Source organism: Arachis ipaensis, chromosome B10 (genome assembly GCF_000816755.2).
Source record: "Arachis ipaensis cultivar K30076 chromosome B10, Araip1.1, whole genome shotgun sequence".
Taxonomy (NCBI): Eukaryota; Viridiplantae; Streptophyta; class Magnoliopsida; order Fabales; family Fabaceae; genus Arachis; species Arachis ipaensis.
In genome coordinates this window covers 3,337,913-3,363,758 of record NC_029794.2, presented here as the reverse complement: position 1 = coordinate 3,363,758, position 25,846 = coordinate 3,337,913, and the positions used below count along the sequence as shown (strand labels likewise).

General features: G+C 33.5%; 3 protein-coding genes and 1 pseudogene across 10 annotated transcripts; 3 read left to right on the top strand and 1 right to left on the bottom strand.

Annotated features, from left to right (window-relative positions):
• Positions 1–1,542, top strand: part of LOC107619941 — a 4,154-nt pseudogene extending 2,612 nt beyond the window's left edge.
• LOC107622588 lies at positions 9,508–13,312 on the top strand. 5 transcript variants are annotated; one of them, XM_021114282.1, is made up of 8 exons: positions 9,508–10,153; positions 10,242–10,302; positions 10,584–10,819; positions 11,199–11,400; positions 12,272–12,406; positions 12,520–12,614; positions 12,706–12,824; positions 13,029–13,312. In XM_021114282.1, exons 1-8 carry the CDS (start codon positions 9,719–9,721, stop codon positions 13,051–13,053), a joined length of 1,308 nt encoding a protein of 435 aa, XP_020969941.1. In that variant the 5' UTR covers positions 9,508–9,718; the 3' UTR covers positions 13,054–13,312. The 5 variants fall into 5 exon arrangements, 3 of the variants coding, with proteins under 3 accessions (XP_020969941.1, XP_016180027.1, XP_016180028.1); XM_016324541.2 differs by having other exon boundaries at positions 13,025–13,312; XM_016324542.2 differs by having other exon boundaries at positions 12,906–13,312.
• LOC107622587 (nucleobase-ascorbate transporter 2) lies at positions 16,357–20,969 on the top strand. Of its 4 annotated transcripts, none has more exons than XR_002356470.1 (14): positions 16,357–16,624; positions 16,730–16,827; positions 17,320–17,496; positions 17,699–17,799; positions 17,900–17,975; positions 18,092–18,151; positions 18,254–18,438; positions 18,533–18,629; positions 18,844–18,989; positions 19,070–19,161; positions 19,260–19,337; positions 19,447–19,607; positions 19,914–20,227; positions 20,821–20,969. XR_002356470.1 is itself a non-coding variant. In XM_016324540.2 (13 exons), exons 1-13 carry the CDS (start codon positions 16,534–16,536, stop codon positions 20,124–20,126), a joined length of 1,575 nt encoding a protein of 524 aa, XP_016180026.1. In that variant the 5' UTR covers positions 16,357–16,533; the 3' UTR covers positions 20,127–20,467. The 4 variants fall into 4 exon arrangements, 2 of the variants coding, with proteins under 2 accessions (XP_016180026.1, XP_020969940.1); XR_002356471.1 differs by having other exon boundaries at positions 20,778–20,969; XM_016324540.2 differs by lacking the exon at positions 20,821–20,969 and having other exon boundaries at positions 19,914–20,467.
• LOC107621650 (uncharacterized protein At1g04910) lies at positions 21,517–24,605 on the bottom strand. Its single transcript, XM_016323679.2, has 10 exons — positions 24,093–24,605; positions 23,847–23,933; positions 23,649–23,748; positions 23,500–23,570; positions 23,298–23,386; positions 23,080–23,200; positions 22,853–22,996; positions 22,444–22,769; positions 22,023–22,263; positions 21,517–21,904 (listed from the first exon to the last, which is right to left on the bottom strand). The coding sequence occupies exons 1-10, from the start codon at positions 24,393–24,395 to the stop codon at positions 21,596–21,598; spliced, it is 1,791 nt and encodes a 596-aa protein (XP_016179165.1). The 5' UTR covers positions 24,396–24,605; the 3' UTR covers positions 21,517–21,595.

The window sequence follows — 25,846 nt, the reverse complement described above, 5'->3', positions numbered from 1 at the left end:
TTGGCAATTGAGTTTTTGAATTTTGTAGTATTTATTATGATTATGATTATAAAAATGTATAGGAAAATTTTCGAAGTGTATGGGTACACTAATGTTTTAATAATTTTTAATCGTTGATTTTAAATAGTTACAATAGTTACAATTTTTTCAATATACCAATATACTTGAAAGTATTTTAAATGTATATAGTGCAAAAAAACAAAAAGGTTGAGTGGACAAAATGTTGAAAATTGAGTTTTTGAATTTTGTAGTATTTATTATGATTATGATTATAAAAATGTATAGGAAAATTTTCGAAGTGTATGGGTACACTAATGTTTTAATAATTTTTAATCGTTGATTTTAATTATAAAAAATAGTTACAATTTTTTCAATATACCAATATACTTGAAAGTATTTTAAATGTATATAGTGCAAAAAAACAAAAAGGTTGAGGAAAACAGTTGGACAAAATTAAGTGGGGTAGGAGGGGAAGCTTGGAATGGTGACATAAGGTGTAATGAATAATAATGAAGTGGGGGAAGTGTGGTGTGTGTAGTATTCTTCTTTTTGGGTGAGCATGTATGGAGGCAGAGAATCCCACTTATTACTTGTCTCTTCTAATAGGGCCTTCCATCATTTATTCTTTACCTTCTTTTTCTGTTTTATTTTATTTTTTCATTTACTATATACTACTTTACTTTAATGTTTTTTTTTTCCTTTTCTTTTTTATTTTGTTTTATTCTCTTTCACTTTGTTCTTTTTTGCTTTGTTCTATTGTTAGTTTATTTTCTTCTCTCTTTAGTTAGGGAATATCCCCTTCCCTAAAAGAAACAAAGATGGGTAGATGAGATTAGATACAACTATATTTATATCTTTAATAATGTGCATGCGTAGCTACTATTTGCTGCTTGTGAGTAGTTTTTTTGCTTTATTATAGAAAATAAAGGAGAACCATGTGCGTTGTGTGTTATACCGTCATGGCTAGGACCAGGTTGTGGCTCTTTAAATAGTGTTAATTTGAGTGACCTTTGATTTTATGGTAGGTAATTAAGGCTATTCTATTTTTGATTTGTCGACATACTCTTGTACGTTAATTCCATCAACGTGGGTCAATGAGTGACATGGGATCTCGTATTGCTTTGATTATTTTAGCATGCTTAAGATGTCAAGTTTTGAATGATTTCGATTGACTTATTCTCATTGAGGGATCTTTCACACATTATTGCCAATATATGGAAAAAGATCACCAACACATAGACAATTTCAACGTAGTGTTCTGTTCTGCATGAATTCAAGTGATATTTGTAATAGTAGATTGTTGAGCTAACATATGCATACAATGAAAAAAACTCCGGTAACCTACTAACAAATGGAAAGTAATGATGATTATAAAAATAGATGGAAATTTGTTTTTTCAACGTTGGTTAAGTTCGTTAATAATTAATGCCTTTTGTGTTCCTCCTCAGAGTTAATGCCCCCAGCGAGTCTCTCATGCTTAGATTTCAATCCGAATCTGGTTTTGATGGGAACAATAACATACTGTGGACTATAACACTTTGATCTTTGATGTTTTATATCACTTATATCTTCTCCTAATAATTCTTTACAATAGTATATTGCAGTACATAATTTTCTCTTTTATATATCTTTACAATGTGACATAAATTAAAGGGAAGTATTTTGTTTTGAGAAAGTATAGGGAGCCAATTATCTAAGTGTACAATGTGTACAATGGAGGTTTAGGAAGTATTAGAGATATGATCATTAGTGTTACATTATCCTGTCAGGTTACGCTTTTGAGATGAGTGATTTCATGATATGGTATTAGAGTTTTAGATACGAAAGATCAAGAGTTCGATCCTTGATGAACCCCAAAATCAACTTAAGCTTTTGTGATGAGTAATTTTATGACATGAGATGTTTATTATCCTTAGTATTCGGATGGTACACATTGTACGCTTAGGTCATTGGCTCCCTAGCAATACTCTTTTGTTTTAATCCTTATTTCATTATCTTTAACTTTTGATGTAATTATCCTACTCTTGTTTCAAACTTTAAATCTTTATTAGACCTTTAACATTATTTTAATACAAATGTGTGTATATATGCATGGTGATGAAGAAACTAACGGATTTGTTTTATCTGCATGAGCAAGCTTATAAGGTGCACGTCAATATCAACTTTACTTGCAGCTGCTTCAATTCAAAGTTGGTTTGCCAGCTGCTATATTTCCGCGTTTTTCTTATCCACATGATGGACGAAAATTCTTGAGCCTGACATTACAATTACAATAGTCCCATCCCATTAATGCTAATAAATTAAATTAGGCTGACGCAGAGAAATGTAAAACCTTAGCTTCCACGTTCCTTGTCTATTTCATACTTCATAAATAAAAAGTTGGATAACATTTTTTCTACCGAGAGATATTGAGAAAATATTCAGTTTGGTTCCTGAAGTTACACTCGAATTTCAATTTAGTTTTTAAAATTTCAATTGTCTCAATTTAATTCCTGAACTTTTCAAATTTTAATCACGTTAGTCCCTACAATAATGTCCGTCACAGAGTTAATTGAAAAATTTGGATACTAAATTGAGACAATTAAAATTTCAAGAACTAAATTGAGGTTCGATTATAACTTCAGGGACTAAATTAAGTATTATCTCAGAGATATTCTTTCTCCATGATCATCTTATTATAACTAGTGAAATAGCTAAATACTATAGTCGCCATGACAATGTTATAAATAACAAGAAAAATTTCTACTATTGGTTCTAATTAAATTTCTTGCAACACACGTTATGTGGATGCTTTTTCAGTTTCTTTTACCTTTAGCTTTTACACAAGTGTTATTGCATACTGCTACAAATATGAGTCACGGTTATTATTGTCACTTTACTATTTTGCTGAAAGTTTAACTGGGACAGTGTTGCTTTCTAATGGAAATATGAACTGTAGTGCACTTCTAACAAAAACTTAATCTGCTCAATAACAAAAAAGTCCAACAACACTTAACAATATAAAACATTTCTTATATAACACCTACTCATTACAATTGTTTAAAATTATTTTACAGTTAAACAATAAACAGAATACCTAGAAGAAATCTTTGTTTGCTGAGTTCCTCAAACATAATTGGAAGGAATTTGTTCAAACTCAACAGGTTGTTGTGTATATAAAATCTAATTTAAATCTTCATTTAAAAAAATATTATTGAAATCAAATTGCCTCAAGACTTAGTTTTTAGATAAAGTTACTCAAGACTAATCGAATTGTAGTTAGCCTAATTAAAGGACTAAAAACTTGTTCAAAGTCAAAGTCTTTTCTCTTAATGAAAGCCTTAAGTAATATAGTTCCATCCGGATGTGATGGTAATCAGTAACAAAGAGAAGGGAATTGAATCTTAGCCTCTTTTTGTTGAATATTAATTTCTGATTTTTTAAGAAATTTCAGGAAATATTTTCTGTTTTTTGTCTCATGTCAAGTTGAAAGACACTTTTGTTTTGTCTCGTACCGAGTTGAGAGATATTTTTATTTTTGTCTCTTGATAACCAAAAACGGAGAAAGGAGCAGGAAAGAAGAAATAATACCAGATATATCCTGATTCAGCCACTAGGTACAATGTGGCCTACATCTAGTCTCCATCACAACAATGATGGAATTTCAGTATGTTATCACAATATTACAAACACTAATTTAACTCTAGGAACTACTCGTTCATATCTAGGACAAATCTAGATTTTACACCCAATCTGAATTTGACTAGGACTCAAAACCTAGTTTTCAATCACAAAGTGCTAACCCAACTTGCAAGGGAATCTCCACAAGATCATGAAACACAACATATAGATGTACAAAGAAACTCTGAGACATCTATGGCTATTTTTTTCTAATATTGATCACTGTCTTTTTTCTCTGGCTTTTTCTTACAAACCTCACCATATTTGACTTTTTTTCCATGAGACTCAGATAGACAATACTAGGAAAAAGAAAACAAAATGAATATTTTTGAAGGAGAAGAACTCAAAGAGTTTGGGTAGCTATGACCTTGATCTCAACCCTTAGCCATTCACCCTTAATATAGAAGGGGAAGCTTCCAAGATTGAAACCAGTTCAACCAACCCAACAACATCTTCTCCAATAAATAGCCGCGGTTCAGACAAAGAGAAGAGAGAGGGAAAACCAAAAACCAATATGCATGTACCTCTCTCAACCCTTTTTATCAAGCTCCTTCCATCTGAACCCTTGATCTTGTCTTTAGCTCCAAGAAAGGATTCTGACCCAGAGCCGCTTCTTTCCTTCCATTTTTACTTCTTCCTATGCGTAGTTCCAGATGCTATCTTCTTTCTTTGATGAACAAAAATAGAAATGAGCTTTTGCAACTGAAATCTTCTTCTCTGACAGATACGGATCCTTTCTTTTTTTGTTATGGAGGATCTTGAAACTCTTTTTCAAAATCTTGCCTTCGATGACAAAGATATTGCCATGTCTTACTTTAGATCTTCCTTCCTCATAACCTTTCTTCCATAAGCTTTTTTTGTAACTTCTTTTTCTTCATGACTTCTATCTTCTTCTCAGTTTAATTGATATGACCGAAAGATAAGAGAGAGGAGAGAGAAGAGACAAAGCTTTTAATGCAATACTAAACCCAATTTAATTTTTAGTTTCGGTTACTTATGCATGCAATCAATTGAATTGAGATTTGAATTCCATTAACCATTAGAGTAGGTAATCGAACCAATCCCTTAATCCATTCTTTTCTTTTTCAATTCGGATCAATAATGTTGGACCAAGATAAGAGTTTACTTGGGCTTGTGATTTGGGCCAATTTAGTTTTCTTTTATTTCAGCATCCAACCACTTATATTAAAATTAATTTTTGCACAAGACTTAATTAATTTTAAATAACAAGTTGGGTTTATATTGTCTTTTGACCCAATATAGAATCTGCACACTAACAAACACATTAAACAACCTATTAAAAGTAAATAACAATTTAATAATTTAATAATGTTTGATCATCAAATTAGATATTAGTTTTCTAAACTCAATAGAATGTTTTTTAATAGTAAAGACCCATTTACTGCCTATAATTTTGGCATTATGTGGTGGTAGTACCGCAACTTAGGTATTAACTTTCTTAAGAGCTTGATATTCATCTTTTGGGGCTATTACTCTTCACTTGCTGAGTTCCTCAATCTTACTCTCTTATTGTGTGGTGTTAATACTTTTGAGTTTTGAGCTTACCCTAATTGAAATTTCGATGAAAGCTGTTATTGAGTCCACAGATAGATTTAGTTTTCTGTCCTTGTCAACAAGAACTGAGTTAGTTCCGTATTCCACAAATCCTTTAAACCTTAAAGTAGAGACAAAAATGTGTGCTACTACTATTCTTAGTTTCTTACATGTATGTATGTAACTGATGGAGTTGGGTAATGCAAATCTTGTGGTTATTTAATGCATGCTAGCTCTATCCATATATAGAGCGATAGATTTCACGTATATTTGGGTACAAGTACATGTGTATTATATAATTTAATTTATTTTTGGATAAAATATAGGTTTAATTATTCTGTTGGTTCCTATAGTTTCGCGAAATTTTCAATTAGGTCCCTATACTTTTTTTCCTTTTAATTGGGTCCCTATACGTTAATTTTTTTTTTTCAATTTAGTCCCTATCAACGTTAAACGTCAAAAAAATGTTAGTGACTTGTGAAATTACTTGTATACCCTTAGGTAGCGTTTGTTTTGAGGTACTGAGACAGAGACTGAGAGACTGAGACTCAGTATTGTGTTTGTTAGTTCAGAGACTGGTACTAAAATTTCTGTCTCTCTCTAAAATTTCAGTATTTCAGTACCTCTAAAAAATAGGGACACAAGGGACTGAAATTTTTAGAGATGGAAACTGAAACTTTAATAACATTTTATACCTAAAATACTTTCATTTCAATTAATTAATTCCAATTTTATCCTTTGTGCAAATTAAATTAGAGTTTCATTCTTATTTCAATTCCTATCTTCCATTTTGCACCAAACATAATACTGAGATTTATTTCAATCCCTGTCTATTGGTCTCTGTCTCTCAGTCTCTGTCTTTTCGTTTCTGTCTCTCCACCAAACGCTACCTTAGGGACCTAATTGAAAAGAAAAAAAAGTATAGGGACCTAATTGAAAATTTAGTAAAACTATAAATATTCAAAGAAAGATATTCCTATAATCCATATTCACACTACAAGAAATTACTGAAATAGCGACCGATTTAGTGATTGATTTCTCTTGAAAATCGGTCGCTGAACCCTTTAGCCACTAATTTCTGAACTAAAAATCTAAATCGATTATTAACTCTGTCATTGTTCCTAATTTTATAATTATAGATTTTTACTCATTTCAGATTAACCACTATTAAAACTAAATTTTTATAAATAATTATATTTCCACAAAATATAAAAGGAATTGAGGATAGATTAATTTTTCAAATAAATACCACAACATTTACAATGTCTACATCGAAATATAGAATTTAACATATTGAAAATTCCTAAATACATTAAATTTATGATCCACAATGTCTTCACCATAGCAAGGTGCTTCATGCATGCTTTTGTACAAAGTTGAATCAAACTTTTAGGTTCTCATAAAGATAGAAGCTCGACTTAGATTCCATACTTATGTTCCTAAGTCTCCAACAAAGACAACACCTGCAACCAACATATCACTCTCAATTAAAACATAATAAAACAAATTTTTTATTATGTGAAAAAGGAGCTCCATCAGCTACCGGCTAATATTTCCACTTGGTCATGTGTTCTTTCTCCCTTAAATATCTCCTTAACTTGTCAGCCCTATGCTTGTGAGTGCCAAATTTTGTTTAAGTCATGAAAGAAATCTCACATTTTTTACATTCAAGGTCTTCAGGCACTTCTAGCAAGTCTTGAAGTCTAGTCTAAAACCAACTTTGTATCTAAACATTTCCTCCAAAATAAACAAATAAGTATTAAATACCAAACAAAAATTATAGCATAGAGCTAGAAATGACCAAAGGCCCAAGGAAATCAACTCACTGATGTTAGATAAACAATGCAAAAGAACATGCTGGCCATTTCTCCTATACTTCGATGGAATGCAAAAAACATAAATGAAAAGAGAGGCAGAGTGATGATGTGAAGATCTACTAGAAAATATGATAAATTTTAACATAAAAAAACACACTAAGATTTTTAATAAAAACACAAGAAGCCAACACAAATACAAGAAAACAAATGCAAATTCCTATAGAACTCGATAAACCAATGATCCTAACAAACAAAGAGGATTGATATGCATCCTGAATAAAAGCATTCCATAACCAATACCACATAAGAGATATAATGGAACCAATTGTAGCCCCAACAACCACCTGGTTCATTGTATGAAGTTGTTGTGATACCCTTAGATATGACTGGAAACACACAAGAGCAGAAACTCAAGCTACCAAAAATATTAGTTGCCATCATTACAGTAAAATTCGGATATTTCAATGCTAATTTATATGAATAGCTTATATCAGATAAATTCATATTTTAAAAAGTTCTTACCAAGTTTCTATGGATAAATATGTTTGTGCATTCTGAATATAAATGCAAATAATGCAATGTTTGAATACATATACTGAAGGTTTCCAAGCTTATATGCTTTCCTTCGTTGAGATCATTGCAATATGGAAACAATAACATGACATAAGTCTACTGAGGACAATGCTGTAAACATTTAGCCCAAGCAATTCTACAGCTGCAGCATGATAAGAGAAGCAATCGCATGTATATAATGAATCGGTATATACTAAAATAAGAACCATTTTATTATATGATGATGAAAATATAACTAAAAATAAAGGATCAATCCACATAAGCATGAGTTTAACAGTATATACCTCAATTTCAATGGTATTAAATCAGAATCCAGAATTCCCTTTAACTGCAACAAGAAGTCGATCCGGACAAGCCACTGCAGCCGAAATGCAATACCTAAGGCCAACCTCCCAAGTCCCTGCATCCAAACTAGTCCCGGGCTCTGTCTGAAATGGAAGCCACGGGAGTAGGCGCGAGGCAGCGAAACCAAGCGCAAGGGATGGAGGGGCAGCGCGGTGAGGGAGGGACGGAGGCACGGCGCGGCGAGGCGAGGGAAGCATGGAAGCACGGAGGCACGGAGGCGAGACACGGTGAGGGAGAGAGGGACAGAGGCGCGTCGAAATACAAGGGATGAGTAGAATACAAGGGACGAGGCATGACAGGGACGTCGAGAGGAGGAGGCGCGGCGAGAGGCACCGTGCGGCAGATCCGGAGAGAGCTCGATGAGAGGTTAGGGCTAAGGATATGGGAGTGTGGGGGGTCACTGGGCTATGGATGGGAGTGTGGGGGTCAAGTGAGAAGGGTTTTTTTGGAATTTTTAAAATATAAGAGTGTCCTGTTATCTTCAAAAAGAGAATATTCGTTTTTTTAAGAGAATATTCTGTTATTTTAGACGTTTTTGTCACGGTAGGGATTTAATTGAAAAAAAAATTAATGTATAGGGACTCAATTAAAAGGAAAAAAAGTATAGGGACCTAATTAAAAATTTCGCGAAACTATAGGGACCAACAGAGTAATTAAACCTAAAATATATTTTTATTCTTGAAGTTTGACAAAAATTTTAAAAATACTCTTAAATTTTATTTTGTTTCTATTTTATTTCAGAAGTTTTCGATTTGTATCAAATATATCTCTATCGACTAATTTTTTATAAGAACAACCCTCAACACAAACAAATCAAGCATAATTTTTATGCATTATTATTAGATTGGTATTAAATTTTTTGAAAATTTAGCCGTCGAGAGTATATTTAATGCAAATAAAAAATTTCTGAAATAAAATTGAAACAAAATAAAACTTAGGGTATTTTTGAAACTTTTATCAAATTTTTGAGACAAAAAATATATTTTATCCTTTTTTGTATATTTTATATTTTAATACATATTCTAGTGGTTAATTTTAGTGTACACCTAAAATTTATGTCATTATTATTTATTTTTTTTGTGGGTCAGTAAATTGGACAACCCCCAATCCTAGGTACTCCAATGGATTGGACAACCCTCAATTCTAGGTACACAACACACCCACACATTCCTCACACATTTATCATATTTTTCCCTCAAATACAACCTCTAGAATTTGAACTCTAGACCTTAGTGGTGGGAAGAAGGTGAAATGCCACTTGAGCTAAGGCTCTTCGGCATATATGTCATTATTTAACCAGGGGATCATAATAACTGGATTACTTCTAACATTTTTTTGGTTGCTGTTGTCAGTTAATAGGCTTTCAGGCCCAAAGGGTTTGATAGTTGAGATTGTTCAAAAATGGGCTCATTGTTCAGGCCGAATGAAAATAGGTTCATTGTCAAACTTTAACCAAGAACAAGAAACACCTGCAGCCGAGGCCTAGACCAAGTGGTAATCATATTGCCATTGAGACTTCCGGCCCATCCATGGTAAAAAAACACCTGTGTTTTCGAATTTCGATTCATCATTTGCATCTGTGATAGTCTTTCTTTGGTTCTTCCTGATTCAACCTTTTTCCATCTTCTCTGGTTCCCTCCTAATTCCAATTTTCTCGTCTCAAATTCCCTTCACTCGCAGCTCAACAACACTTCCCTGTCACTCAATTTCAACCTTTCACAGGAAACAAGCCCTTCATTTGTTCCTCGCCGGAACCCTAGCTTCTGCCAATGGCATCCAAGAAGAAGCAATCTGAAGGTATAGCCTTATTGTCCATGTACAACGACGACGGAGACGACGATATGGAGGACGCCGAAGAAGATGAAGAAGATAACCAAGAGATAGGTATGCGCCACGAGCAGAACGAGGACGCCGCCGCCGGAGGATTTGCTGCGGAGGTAAATTTGACCGCCACCGACGCGGATAGAATGGCAGGGGTTGATTCAAGTAACGAGGGAGTTGCGGACGAGGTGTACACGCCGGCGGAGAAGCGCAGGTTTGGAACTCCAACGCCGCAGCGCGTTAACACAAACATGGTAATTTCGCCGCCGCAAGATCAACGAGGGGTGGCCGTGCTGCCGTCGGATTCGACGAGGAGCGGGAGAGGAAAGCTTACTATAGTGGACTATGGTCATGACGAAGTTGCAATGTCTCCTGAGCCTGAGGTACACTCCTTTTGTAGAATCTTATGTTTTCTCTTCGATTTTCTTTGGAAGTGAGAATGATGGGTGTGTTTGTTGCCAATGATTGCAGGAAGGAGAGATAGGAGGTAGTGTTCGAGTCATGTATGGGGACCAGCTTAATGTGACCAATGGTAAGTGCAATATGATATTACAATGATGATTGAAATCCGATGAAACTTGTATGATACTTATGATAAATCGTGATTGAAATGCATCTTTATGCATTTAACTCATGCTTAGAATGCGGTGTAATTTGGGATGGGAAGAGTAGCAATCCTGTATTCGAATTTCAGTCTTGAGAAGATGATATTGCTTGATTTAATTTTTATTCAAATACAGTACAATTGCTAGTTTGCTACATGTTCATTTCTCCTGCCTCTAACTTACTACCCTCTGGAACATGTAATTGCAGGTGATTTGCTAGATAGAACACCATCTGGAGCAGTCCACGTTATGACACCTAGCAATCAATCAAACACTCCTCAATTATCTGAGCAGTTGAAATCTGATACAATGAATGATGATGCCATGATTGGACCTGATGATGCAGAACCTGTAGAAGCAGGTCAAGATGAGCAAAAATCTGAAGACCCATTGGATAAATTTCTCCCTCCTCCACCAAAAGCAAAATGCTCAGAGGAACTGCAAGTAAGTTTTGTTACAGCATTTGAATATTATCAACAGTTGAATACCATTTTAATAGATTGTAAAGTAGCATTCAATAAGTTAAGTAAACCACTTAGCTTGTCCTGTGCTCTGGTTTGATGTTGGATTTAATTGTAAGTTCCCTCAATTTTTTGAGCAAGAACATTCTTTGGTAATGATTTAACAATCCATGGTTTCTAATTGCCTCAATCAAATTCCTTCTGTTAATAATTAGAGGTTCTATTTGTAGATCTTTTACCTCAGTTTTATATTATACTATCTAGACATTAATATTTTCTAGTGGATGCCCCCTTCTCTTCTCAGTACTATCCCTTAAAAGTTGGCTGTAATTCTGTAATTATGGATTCTTTTTCGATTGCAGAGAAAAATAAACAAGTTCTTGGAGTATAAGAAGGCTGGAAAAAGTTTTAATGCCGAAGTTCGCAACAGAAAGAACTATCGAAATCCTGACTTCTTATTGCATGCAGTGAGGTATCAAGAAATTGACCAAATAGGGTCTTGCTTCAGTAAAGATGTATTTGACCCTCATGGATATGATTCAAGCGACTTCTATGATGAAATTGGTCAGTAACTGCTGCTTCTCTCCTTATTTCCTGACTGTTATTTGCCATGTTAGTCTACAGTTTACTCTTTTCCATGATTTTGTTAAATTTATCATGCATACTATTTTACTGTCTGGACCATAGTAGTTAAGCTTTGATAGTGGCATGGTGCAGCTGGGTGAACAAACCGCAAAGATGCTATGATGGTATAGCAGATCATAGAGCGGCACTGCACCCAAGATTGTAGATAACCTGTAAATAATCTCTGATACACATTAGTTCTTAAAACTCAACTACTTGTTATCAATACTATAAATCTGCACTACTAAAAACCTTGGCGCATCTGCTCATTTTGCTGCTATTGGTTACCTTGGTCTGTAGATGTCTGTCTACATTTGTTGGTTATGACGGCTTGCGTGTTAGGCCATAATAGGTTGTTTATTCCAAGCTGGCAGTGTGTTTAAAGTATTTAATGATGTTAAAATCCTTTTTTAACTGTCAGAATGTGTTTTGCTTGCACTACAAATACATTAGAGGTTATCTTTTGGGCTGCAATGCAGCACTACCTTTTATTGTAATTATTATACTCTTGATGAAGTATAATTTTATCAGATTAAGTATGTAATGTTAACTTCAAGAAATGAGGCCTTCTAGATTTCTCTATTGTTTTTTTGGTTGTCAATTTTTCTTGGTTTTGACTTGGCAAACTGAATATTTGCTAGGTTTAGGCTTTAGTTCTTGGCATGTCTATATTTTGGCTTCCATCTCTGAGCACCTGTTTTTAATATTTTTCGAATCTCATCTATTTTATTTCTCTTGATTTTGCAGCAAATACCGGTTTTTCTATTTTTTAACTTCTATTTGTTTTTCGGTGCCTTAAATGAACAAACAGAGGCTGATATGAGGCGTGAAAGTGAAAGGAAAGAACATGAGAAGAAGAAAGCACAGAAGATGGAATTTATCGCTGGGGGAACACAACCGGGAATTGTAGCAGCAGGTGCTCCCAGAATCAGCTTGCCTGTTGCAGGTCCAGAAACCTCCTAGATGTTTTGTGCAATAGTGAAGCTTTTTCTTAGGTGTCATTTTTCATATATTTATGATGTTATCTTATAGTGCTTTTATGATATTGTTTTTGCACAGGTGGTTCTGCTGTGGCTGCAAGTGGTTTGGTGCCACCTATAGCTGACTCTATTAATCGGGATGGTAGACAGAACAAAAAATCAAAATGGGATAAGGTATTCATCTAAACTTTCCTACTGCAACTTCAGGGACATTCTTAATTGGCTCATTGTGCTAACAAATTTTTAGTGAATGATTTTGTTCCAGGTGGATGGTGATCGAAAAAATCCTCTGCCCTCTGTGGGGCAGGATTCTGTATCCACTGTTGGGGCTCATGCAGCAATTCTATCTGCTGTTAATGCTGGCAGTGGGTACATGCTATTTGTGTAAGTACATAAACAACCTTGAATTTTATGCGTTGTATTTATGTATCTTGATTCCAGTTTGGCATTTGTTCAATCATATAGAGGAGAGAGGAGGGGGGACTAGAATAGATGACATATGAAAGCTAACGAGAGAGATCCACAAAACTAACAAGAGATGACAACATGTGATTGATACAGTGACGGGTGTTTTTGTTGGGCAGGCAGCAAAAACGGCGAGAGGCAGAGGTAAAAAGATCTACTGAAAAAAGGTCGGAGATAAGATCGTGAACCATCCATTTTACTAAGACTGTATAACTAAAAGTTGTGGGTTGAACATATTTCAGCATAACATTTTTGTCTGTTAATCAACTTTGGCAATGATCACTGGCACTGTATATTTTTTAGAATGAAAGGAATTTTTTTACTGAAGCTTGCTTTGATGCCTTGTTAAATTTTAATCTATGTAGCAGTGCAGTAATTAATTGGTTTAATGCTTCCTAATTATATTAGTTGACTACCTTTGTCATCAGTTTACTCCAATAGTTTTTTCATATTCGTTGTGAACTTTGTATGTACATGAATCTAGGTTTGGGCTCACATTTGGGGGTTATGGTGGGTCTCTGCTGAATGTATTTGTAACTTGAGTAAAATTTAGTTTGAAGTAAAAAGTGTATTCTGGACAAGTAAATTTATCGGCTATTGTATTGAAGAAGAAAAAATATGAGAAATGAAGAACTCGGTTGTTATGACTTATGATTGACTTGATATGTATGTTTTCTAGTTACTACTGTGTTGATGTTATCTCAACACCCAAGAATGATGCCTCTTGTTAACATGAATATTAGATGTTTGTTAAGAATAACAAAGTTCCAAATATTAATTTAGGAGCATGGATTTAGTTTTCCGTGTGAGGCATTACAAATTATTAGTAAAGTTATGCTTAACATTATTCCATACCATTAAAAGTGCGAACTCAGGTGTTTCTTTTATAGAATATGTGGGGGTTGTTAGTAATAATATTCAGCCTGCCTTAAACAATGTTATATTCACATGTTAGTTAAATTCATAATATTGTTCTGTTAATAAAAACCGCTGCCCGATATTAAGAAGCTAGAAAGTGTTGGTGGCATCGAGCTCAGAGGTAGTTGGAGTGAATCATTGGCTGCAGTAATTGGGCAAATAAATAAATAAATAGTAAATACATTTTACGGGAAACGAGGTTGGACTTGGGGTGTAGTCCAGTTGAAAATGTGCCACTTGCTTTCTGCTCTCCAGCTATTCATTCATTCATGAAACTCACCTTCCTACACTCGTGTTTTTACCATAATTAAATATGACCTGACCACCTTAAATATAATGTGAAGTTGTTTAGTGAATAATATATCTTTTTTTTTCAAAATAATGATTAACACTAATGATGTTGGTTAAAACATTAAATGATGCTTAGTGCAACCAAGCATTTTGTTGTCGTTATTGGGTGGAAGCATGAAATTGTCCATTGGTTCCTAACATTGCCTCATTTCGATGTACTATGTATGTGGGACCTTAGACCATCTCCAATAGGGAACTCATCCCAATTCCTGTTTATGGCCCACCTGTCATAAAAAGTAACTCCACATCAGCTTTTGCGTCATAAACAGTAAATAGGAACTCAAAACATCTCTAATGAATTAAAATTTTATATAATTATTTATTTAAATAATAACTTGCCAAATGGCAAGTTATTATTTGTTGCTCTCAGTCCCCGTTCAGAGGGACTTTGTCCCATCGGTCCTTGTGCAAGGTCCCCATTCCATTTTGCTCCAACAGTCCCAGTTCCCTTTTTGTCAGAAACAGGGCCTCAATATATGCCCATTGGAGTTGCTCTTATACGGAAACAGTTCACGGAATCAATCACGGTTGCATTGCACCTTTTATTGTTTTGTTTTTGTTTGGGGAAAACTTTTTGGTGCCTATAATTTTTGTACTTAAATTACTTAAAATTAAAAATAGAAAAAAATGAGATTTATTCTTTTATTTTTGAATTTTATGTCTAAAATTTAGACACCATAAAAACACCTTTTGTGGAAAGCTGAAAGTCAAATTCAGCTTTTGCCATGTGATACGAAAATGTACCAAGAACAAACCATTTTAATGTTAGAGATACCATACAAATTAGTGAAGTGAAATCATACAAATTATATTATTTTGATGTAATATACACCAAATTTAATCTAATGCATCAGAGCATTTTACTAGGTAGGGGACCCCATATGCCATGTTCAATGCAAGATCCTTATATCAACATCCATTCAACATTCCAATCTTGTTCATTTGTGATATTATCTGGCAACTTCGGCTTCCATTCAATTCAACCATCAAACACTTTTGGTCAGCATCCACATATATAAACTCCTCAGAATCATCATTTTCTTGCTTCTTTTCACTAATTAGCCAGGCCCCTTCACAGAAAGTTGCATGAAAAAGGAAAGAAAAAGAAAAAAAGTGTTTCTCTTCATATAAAATAATAGAATCTTACATTTCTTTTAATTAATATTATTGTCACAAAGCTAGAACTAAGGTTGTTCCTTTTACAACTTAGTAATGATTTCTTGGTTGTTAATGGGATATACATATATATATACTAAGGAAATGAAGCCTCTAGAGATAGATAACATAGGATGCATCATCTTTCCCTCCATAAAGATGGCTTACTAGGTCTATTACCTTTTTTCATGATGAGGGATGGAAACACGCTTTTTAATTTGAATATGGAAACAAAAGAAGTGTTGGACTCGCGTATGGGGAGGAGGGGTGCTTCATCTCATTGTGGGATCAGAAGAAGCAGAACTCGGACCCTGCGAGTTGTGTCGCTCGAAACGTAAAAAAAAATTATCTAAGAAAAACGGAGGATCCAAATTCCACGTTTCAGATTTTAAATTCCATCAGCTGCAAATCGAACCATGGGATTTGTGAAGCAAAATTTCATGACCAAAAAACTCGCATAGTTCGAGTTATTGTCTTGTATTCCATAACTCCATATTTTGGCAGATCACACCTAAGCCTTCCATATCCATAAATTTGAGCCATGGAAACACATCATAGTTCTTGAGAAAAGAAATGTCACTTGCTAGTTGCTACCTCTCTTCATCAATCAAAATTTCCTCTATAAATATTTATTTAAAGGTACATGTCAATGCAGACAAATTAAAGTGCTTTGGATATTCTCTAACAAAACATTATTAGATAACACAAAGCATGACTCCAGAATTCTTTTTTCTATATTAAAATAAAACACTCTTTGTTTACCAAAAAAATAGCTCACTACTCTTCACTGTTGTCTTTATCACTAGATCAATGGTAAAGAAGAATAAATCAATTCGGTGTAAGATACCAAGACGTACGTGCGTGCGTATAAAAGGCCATTAATTTAGTCTTTTTTATTAATTATTAACTACTAATATAAAAATCAAAAGTAAAGTGATGTATTGAAGTGTTGAAGACAGTGCAATTTCTCTTGTTATTCAGTTGCTGTGTTCTCAGTTCTCACTAACTACTCCTATTCAACTTCATAGTTCATACTTCATACATTGACTCTACTAGACTACTGCATTCTCTTCCAGTCCCTCAGTTCTCTCACATTTTCATCTAGTTCTCTCTCTCTCTCTCTCTCAAGCTGCTGTTCTTTTTTATCCATCATTAGCAACAAGGTTTTTGAGGAAGAGAAGAGTTACAAGCTGTGTCAGAGATCATGGAAGCTTCTAAGCCAGAAGAGATAAACCACCCACCAATGGACCAGCTTCAAGGCTTGGAGTACTGTATAGACTCAAACCCATCTTGGGGTATGCAAAGCTTTCACCTTTCCTCAACTACATTTTCAGTTTCAGTTTCTGTGACCATTTTGGTTTTCCGTGACAGTCATATATTTGCTTCTAAACTGTTAACAGTGGAGTCAATAGCTCTTGGTTTCCAGCATTATATTCTGGCCTTAGGAACTGCTGTCATGATTCCTTCATTTCTTGTGCCTCTGATGGGAGGAAGTGATGTAAGCCATTCCATGCTTCCAACTCCTTTTTCTTTCTGCATCTTCAAAACTTCATTTTTTGTATTTCTTCTGAGAAGAACTTGTGTGCTTGGGCACATTTTTTCCATGCTTCAGTTGCACTTACAACTACTCATTCTCATTTTTAATGTTAAAAAAGTGTATATTAGTTAAAAGAACCGAATGAATAGTTATAAATACATTTTAAAATATGCTTTACAGGCTTTTCTTATTCTGAATTTCTGATGATATTATTTGATATTAGGAAATCCCTAGGAAGTAAAGTTTTTTCTTTCTTTTTTGTCCAGCTTTTGATTGTATTGAAATTATATATTTGGATTTTGTCATCATTTGCTAAATCAAAATTGACTGAATGAGCTGGTTGGGCCCCACAGAAGAGAAAATTTTGTATAGACTGAAAATGAAATTACCTTGGCTTATTTTTCTTCTGCATTGGCCTAAATGGGGGAATTGATGTTTCATACAACGGTTCAGGATGATAAAGTTAGGGTGGTTCAGACACTGCTTTTTGTTGAAGGGATTAATACATTGCTACAGACACTCTTTGGAACCCGGTTACCAACAGTGGTAGGAGGATCTTATGCATACATGGTCCCCATTATATCTATAATCCATGATTCATCACTTATGAAGATACAGGACCCTCATTTGGTTTGTACATTTCTCTACTCTTTGGTCATAATGTTTTTCCCTTAAGTTCATTTATAAGTTGATGGTCCTCTTTATTATGTTGAAATTATATCTTAGTTCCTTTAAAATGTGAGTTTAATCATTCAAATTTGAAATTTGCCTTGAATATATCATGTCTATGCTCCATGTCTGCATAAATTAATGCTCTTTCATTGATTTCCAGAGATTTCTTAACACAATGAGAGCAGTCCAAGGTGCAATGATAGTAGCATCAAGTATACAAATTATTTTGGGTTTTAGCCAATTATGGGCCATTTGTTCTAGGTAGATAAAAATTCTTCCATTTGAAATGCATAGATATTCTTGCATTTGAAGAATGAAGCTTTGATATCATTACTGTATTATCCTTCCCCTTTTCTTTCAGGTTTTTCAGTCCACTTGGAATGGCTCCAGTGATTGCATTAGTTGGTTTTGGATTATTTGACCGAGGTTTCCCTGTGGTATATATATATAACAATAACTCATATGTCAACAGTACTTGTTATCTGACTATACAAGAAATTTATGACTGTCTCTTTCTGTCTAACATTGTTTGTTGTTTTGAATCTTCTTTCAGGTTGGACATTGTGTTGAGATTGGAATTCCCATGTTAGTTCTGTTTGTAGTCTTCTCTCAGGTACTACTCAAATTCAACTTCATTATGTCAATGTAGAGTATTTTCTATACATTCGAATTTGGTAAAGTATAATAATTGTGTTACAATATTTTCATTATGCAGTACTTGAAAAGCTTCCATACAAGACAAATACCAATACTAGAGAGGTTTGCACTACTTATATCAACCACCATCATTTGGGCATATGCACATCTCTTAACAGCAAGTGGAGCATACAAACACCGCCCGGAACTAACCCAACATAATTGCAGAACAGACAGAGCCAATCTTATTTCTTCTGCTCCATGGTTAGTGCATAAAACATCTCTCCCACATTTGAATAGTTGCAATGAGAAGCTTGATGAGCAATTGCCATTAACTCTTGAACATTGTTTCTTGCAGGATAAAGATCCCATACCCTCTTGAGTGGGGTGCTCCTACATTCAATGTTGGTCATGCTTTTGCAATGACGGCTGCAGTTTTAGTCTCCTTAATTGAGGTACTGTATTTAAAGATGACAGTTCATACCGAAATTCAATTCTAACAATTTATATTAATACGTCAATTCGTGTTCCTCATTTGTAGTTAAAGTTTGTGATTTATGTTCTACTAAAGCTTTATGGTGTCTTGGAATTTCTAATATCATGTTCATATTCTGTATCAATACTTGAGCTTCATAGTTGACTAACTAAATTAGGAAAAACCTTTCACAGTCAACTGGGGCATACAAAGGTGCATCAAGACTGGCAAGTGCAACACCACCTCCTTCACATGTTCTAAGCCGTGGTATTGGCTGGCAGGGAATTGGAATACTGCTAAATGGACTTTTTGGAACAGCAACTGGTTCATCAGTTTCTGTGTAAGTGCAATTCTTCATGTTCCTAGTTTCCAGTTTCACTATTATAGGACACAAATTTGATTCTCCTAGGATCATGACAGAGAGAATGTGGGACTCCTTGGAAGCACTCGCGTTGGAAGTCGAAGGGTCATTCAAATTTCAGCTGGCTTTATGATATTCTTCTCAATGTTAGGTGAGTAGTAAACTGTGGGGCAACATTAGTCTTAACTAAATTTACTTTGACAGTTTATTTCATGATTTTTACTTACAAAGCACAATATACCTCTTCAGGAAAATTTGGAGCTTTCTTTGCATCAATACCCTTACCTATTTTTGCAGCTGCACACTGCATTCTATTTGGTCTTGTAGGTGAGTATAAGCTATAACCGTTTAATTCATTTCACCTTCGATTTCATTGGAGTCTATCTATGCTTCATTCGTCTATCTTTTGATGACAATTGCTCTTTGCATGTTTCAGCTTCTGTGGGACTATCATTTCTGCAGTTCACTAACATGAACTCATTGAGGAACCTCTTTATTACTGGTGTTGCCCTTTTCTTAGGACTTTCCATTCCTGAGTATTTCAGAGAATACACTGCCAAGGCCCTTCATGGACCTACTCATACAAAGGCTAGATGGGTGAGTCTGTTTTTCCATCCATATTATTATATTAGCCATTAGGATTCAATTATTTGAAAGTGTATAAATTATATTAAAAATTGTCCAGAGACTTGAAAATTTGAAAGTTGTCTTCTCAAAACATTAACTAAGTGCTATCATGGTGATATATTGACATGAACTAAATATTGTCATGAAGATTTCTGTTCTAGCTATGCATCTTCTGCTTCTATTTATGATGGCTTGTGCTTGACACAACCTAAAAGCATGTCATTCTTTATGAGAAATGTTACTAATTCCCATTCCTTTGTTTTTGTATTTTTTCAGTTTAATGATTTCCTTAATACTATATTCTTCTCTTCACCAAGTGTTGCATTGATTATTGCTGCGTTCTTGGACAACACACTTGATTACAAGGATAGTGGAAAGGATAGAGGAATGCCATGGTGGGCCAAGTTTAGATCATTCAAAGGAGATACCAGGAACGAAGAATTCTACACCCTCCCTTTCAACCTCAACCGGTTTTTCCCTCCATCTTAAGAAGAAAGTTCTATCTTAAAGGAAGATGTAAAAGGAAAAGCATCATTCCCAGATGGTTGTATATGTTTTGGTGTGACAATTGTGTATTACTGAAAATTTTTGTGAAGAAAATTATTGTCAGTTTATCTTAGACCTCTTTCTCACCTATTTTGGAAAGAGTTGTTAAAGCAAGTCAAGAAGATTGAAATGATAAACTACTAGTTCGAATTAAGTTTTAAATTAGCAAACATTAAAAGATTAACTTGGATAAAATTCTGAGAGAAATTCTGTATTAGCACTCTACACTCATTAAAGCTAAAAAGCTAAAAAAATAAAAAAATAAAATCCAATAAGCCATCCTATATCAGTCTTAAAAGTATTTCATTTTTAACATTTTTTTTAATTTATAATTTAAGCAAATCAGCTTCTTGCTTGACTGTGATCTATTGGAATTTACTGTCAAAAACTTTTAACAAAAAGAAACTGTAAAAGCTTTAAATTTTCAGTCTTTGACTGGTAAAAAGACTTCCTTGAACCAAGTAAAGTTCTTGTAAGAAGGTACTATTAATATGGGTTGGAAAAAAAAAAGGTATTCATTTTGTTATAGTTTCAAGTATAAATGAATGTGAATTAGCTTTGATGAAATACATCTAATTATCTACTATTTTGCAGTTATTCCTTTGTTTATAAAGAACCTTGGATTCTGTGTGTGCAGCTTGAGGTGTGTTTGACTTGTAACTTGAATCTTTGGAAGTTGGAGCTAAGAAAGAAAGAAAAGATAGCAGTGGTAATGTATGGTTTCAGTGCCAATCAAGAACTGCTAATATGTTCTGTCTCTGTTGAGAAGCAGCTTTAGCTTTACCCTATCTGTGTCTGTCTTCTTCTGTATATCATGTCCTTTTTTGTATTTATGTGATAAATCACAGTGGATAGGGATGCCATATTGATAATCATATAATAATGGATTCTCATTCATCTAAATTGCCTCATCTGGTTACTGGTGATTATAATTTCTCCAGTGATTATCAATATTTTTAGTCTCTTTTGCCAATTATTTAATGTGTTTGGACTATCGTTGGTAATCGAATGTTTATATAAAATTGATTTTGCAAAATTGATTTTGATCAAAAGTGAGTTGGTATTAACGTAGTTTATATTTAGTATTTTTTATTTAAAATAAATTATAATAAATTAAATATTATTTAGATTATATTATTTAAAATCACTTTTAGATGAAAAATTAAAAAAAAAACATAAATTTAAATAATTATTTTATATTATTTTATAATTTTATTTTAGATATTTAAATAAATTTTAATATTCTTTTTTTAATACTCTTAATACTCTTTAGTACTCTAATAGAATTAATAAATTTTAATATTTTTTAATCACTCATATGACTTTTAACACATGACAATGGTACTAAACTATTATTAATCTAGTTAAGATTGATTCAGGTGAAAGAATATGTGAAGGGGAACACAAATTTACTAGTGGAGTTTACACATACACTCTTGGCACCTAGGATGTCTATAAATGCTTTTGCCATAACCCTTTGTTCCAAGCTTCTGAGCTTCCTGGATCATCTTCTTTATTCTATCTTTGAAATTATTCCATCCTATGGTCTCATTCTCAGATAAAATTGACGATAACCTCTTCTTGTTCGGCCGCAATGTAGGAGCGTGACCGTTGCCATAGTAGGTTCTTAGTCCAGACACTAGTGATGAAAGTTGGCTACCAGAGTCGGTCATAGCAAAAACATCAGCACTTGCACATGCAATGAAATCCAATGCAGCCAACTGCATTACATAATCAAAATTATATTCTTAGGCATTATAATTCAAAATTTAATTGTCAACCACTTCCAAATAAACAATTCAGCTCATAGATTGTGTTTGTGCTAATATATGAATTTACCTGAGAAGAAAAATTTCTAAAAGGTGCTAGTTCAGTAGGTGTGAGCAGATTCTCTTTTGTGATCACATTGGGATAAAGTCTAGTGAATGGATCCATTCTTGATGTTCCTCCATAAATTTGTGAACTAGCCAAATAAATGTATGTACTACGTTTGAAACCAAGACCTGCTAGAACAAGACCTGCTTCTTCTGGGGTCAACGGACATCTTCCCAATTTTCTCAAATCCGCCGCAGAAATAAAGCTACAAACATCATAGTAATACATGTCATAAGAATGCTAAACAAGGATTTTTATCAAACAGAAATATTTTGTGTATTCATTTTGCCACGTATACGAGACCAAATAAATATGTACAAATAACTTAATTCCTTCAGAACCAACATAATATGCAAACAAAAGCATATGATAGGATCATGCATACGTCGAATTCTTCAAGCGCTGAAGGAGCAGAGGAAAATGGCTTTCTCTGTAAGCTTGAAGTTCTTTTCTCTCATTTTCGCCACCTCCAAATTCACAAAGTGAATAGGCTACCATATCTATTTCAAATCTCAAGTGCAAAGCAAGGTATTTGGTTGAGCCTCTAGCATATTCATGGCTCTCCTTCTCAATGAACTTCCCTAGCAACTGAGTGTCTAGCATACTTGGTGGAGTACTATATTTTCTGATCCTTTTGATTAATAGTGACCCAGCTTGCTGAATTTTTTGTGCAAATTTCAAAGCATGGAAATTGCATTTGCATCTTAACCTCTGCAGTTGTTTCAAACATATATAAAGTCATACATTTATAATACTTTTTAGCATCTTAACGATAAATAAGGTTGCTTTATGACCTGAATATCAAAAGGCAGTGGATCAAAACCAAGTCTGTTTCCATATCCTAGGAAGTGAACAAATCCATTTTTCAACAGAATAGGAAGGACAATTTTGATATAGTCAGCAGAAGTAGCCTCTTTTGGAAGATCTGCATCTGTAATCTGAAATGCAAAATATTTAGAATCATAAAAGTTGCAATTAGTCTTCTCTAAGTGCAATGAGATTATTAGATAAGATAATAGACCTGGCTACCAATAGCATTTAAATCTTGTGATTTCATATTAGGTGGAAGTTCCTTCACTATTCTAATATCATCCTTCAGAATATTCATGAAATAGTCCTCCTGGTATATGTCACCAAACTGGCTGCATTTATTTACCCCATTTTTTCAATTAAACAAATTTGGTTTGATGAAAATATAAAACAAACTTTTCAGCTATTATTCTGATAAACAAATTTTACCTTGGATCCTTCCATACATTGCTATAGAGAAACTTTGGCATGACCAGAGTTGCATTAAGGAGTGATGCCACAGCAACAACATTGCAAATCTGTAATCACTATAGTAGTCTCGTTACTTACATCATTGTTATAACATTTTAACCATAGGCTTATTTTATTATTATCTAAAATGACACAACATTATCTAGGTGCCAATACTTACAGCAACTCGTTGTTGATTAAGGCCACCATTTGCACTTACTGATATGTAGCCATTACTTTTCACAATGTTCCCTGCCACAGATTGTAAACTATGTTAAGTCTTATTTGATGTTAAGAGATTAAACTATATTAAATATTCATCCTAATTACCTGGATTATGTTTAACATTTTTATCTGCACATGGTTTCCATAAAGATGCCTGCTGATATGGTTCAGCCCATAAATTGGATGGCTCTTGCTTGAACTCTTTCTATTAATAAATTAAAGTCAGCATCATAATACACTAATGAATTATTAATTTTGACAATTATCTAACAAGAAATACCAATCAGAAATTTTTATACAAACCTCAGCAAGAGCACTGCCAGCCATGTTTAGAAGTCGATCATACATTTGAATTGGCGATTGCTTCATGTCGATGTTGGAATCTTTAACCTTATTCCATCAAATTAAATGCGTAGCAATTACAAACAAGTATCAATGCAAAATATCACATTATTTATTTTAGTTGCACTAGTTAACCTTAAATTACTCTGCTCTATTTGAAAATTCAAGAAGGGTGTTGAGAAGCATGCATGGATGATTTGCTTATACCTGAAGAAACGCACTTGAATTATTTGATGATGTAGTGGGTTGAGGATTTTCAAACTCAAAGAAAGAGATGAAAAAGGAATCAATGAGGAAGAGGCAACCCAATAATGCAAGAACAACAACAATGGTCTTGATGTGCTTTTGTAGCCACAAGTGCTTTTTCCCAACATAGATTCCCCTACAAGAATAATAATTATACTTTGAAGAATCACTTCTCAGCCCATAATGATGAAGCAACAAAGTTTTTTTCACCCTCTTCCATGAAGGAAGAATATCACAACTGCTTGTTATCCTGTGATCTTTCATTATAACACTATACCCTCAAACAATTCAGCTCAAAATAGCTAAGACATTGATATTAGCAAGTGTACTCTAATAAAACATGCATGCAACTAAAAGTTCGTTTCTGTGGTTTGTTATTCTTATAGTTTCTAAAACCAAACTATGAATAATCCAATAGAAAAGGAACAAATAAAGGTTAGTTCTTCCTTGTATGAATTCAAAGTGAAGCGAAGAAGTAGAAGTAGGTGATGTAGATATATAGTTAAGTAAGAAAAAAGTAGAAAGAGTGAAATCCAAGCGAGTGATGAAGACTCAACCATATATGCATTACCTTACGGCACAAGAATCCCAACAATAAGAACAGCTACTTCCTACCAAACTCAACCAGCGTTGGGGTGTAGGTACACCTTCCTGCAAGCCTTCCAATTCCATCTCTGCAGAAATCCAAACAATCACAGCACTCTTAGCGACAATATAATTTTTTCCTTCTCCGTTTTTCTATTCTGGACTTTTAATTTCGTTCGTTCCAACATGGCTTTGTTTGTTTACGTTAGTTGTGTGATTTGGTTGCCACAGAACCTCATGTTTCCTATAAAGCCGTTGTACTAGTATGGCTAATAACTTGGTGTATATATATACATATAAAACTACGTTAAGTGCATACAAACAAATCAATAATTATTGTTACGTCTAGATCATTTTTTATTAGCAATAATATAGGTTCATTTGTAATTAATTTTATAATAAAAATATATAAAGAGTACATAATACTTTATAATAAAAATATATAAAGAGTACATATACTATGTAACTACTTAACAACTATATATTTATATATGAATATATATTGTTTAATTTATCATAAATTTTGAAAAGTAAGCATATTTGATCATTAAGTAAATTTGTTCATTACAGATTTTATTAAAAATATCTTTCTCGTAATTTCACTACTAATTTGTAATATACATGTGATTAGTTTTTCTTTGTCGTTTATATTTTTGTAGTTAAATGATAAACACATGGAATAGAGAGTTGTTAGACTTGGATCTTAGATTTGCAAAATTGTTACCTTTTCTGTTGAGGTCAAACTTGCATCAACTTAAATTATTTGTATTAAAGTGAATATACACATTAAATTTTTTTTAAATAATATTTGTTTGTTTATTACGTCGTAATTGCTTAACCCTATTCTTTCCTTGTAGATTAGATTCCGTGTAAACCAATCAAACAGTCTGTAAAACTTGAAAATACTAAATAGACTAGGTGACCACTCGCTTTTAATTAAAGCACATTAATGGAATTCTCATTGTCATAGATTTATGGACAAAATAAAAGCATAGTTTAGACTTTGGATTTTGGATAAAATAGGCTAAATTTTAATTACATATTGTATAAATATAATTAGTCATTTTAATATATATTTTTATAATTAAAATTTAAAATATATTATTTTTTAAATTATATATTTTATAAAT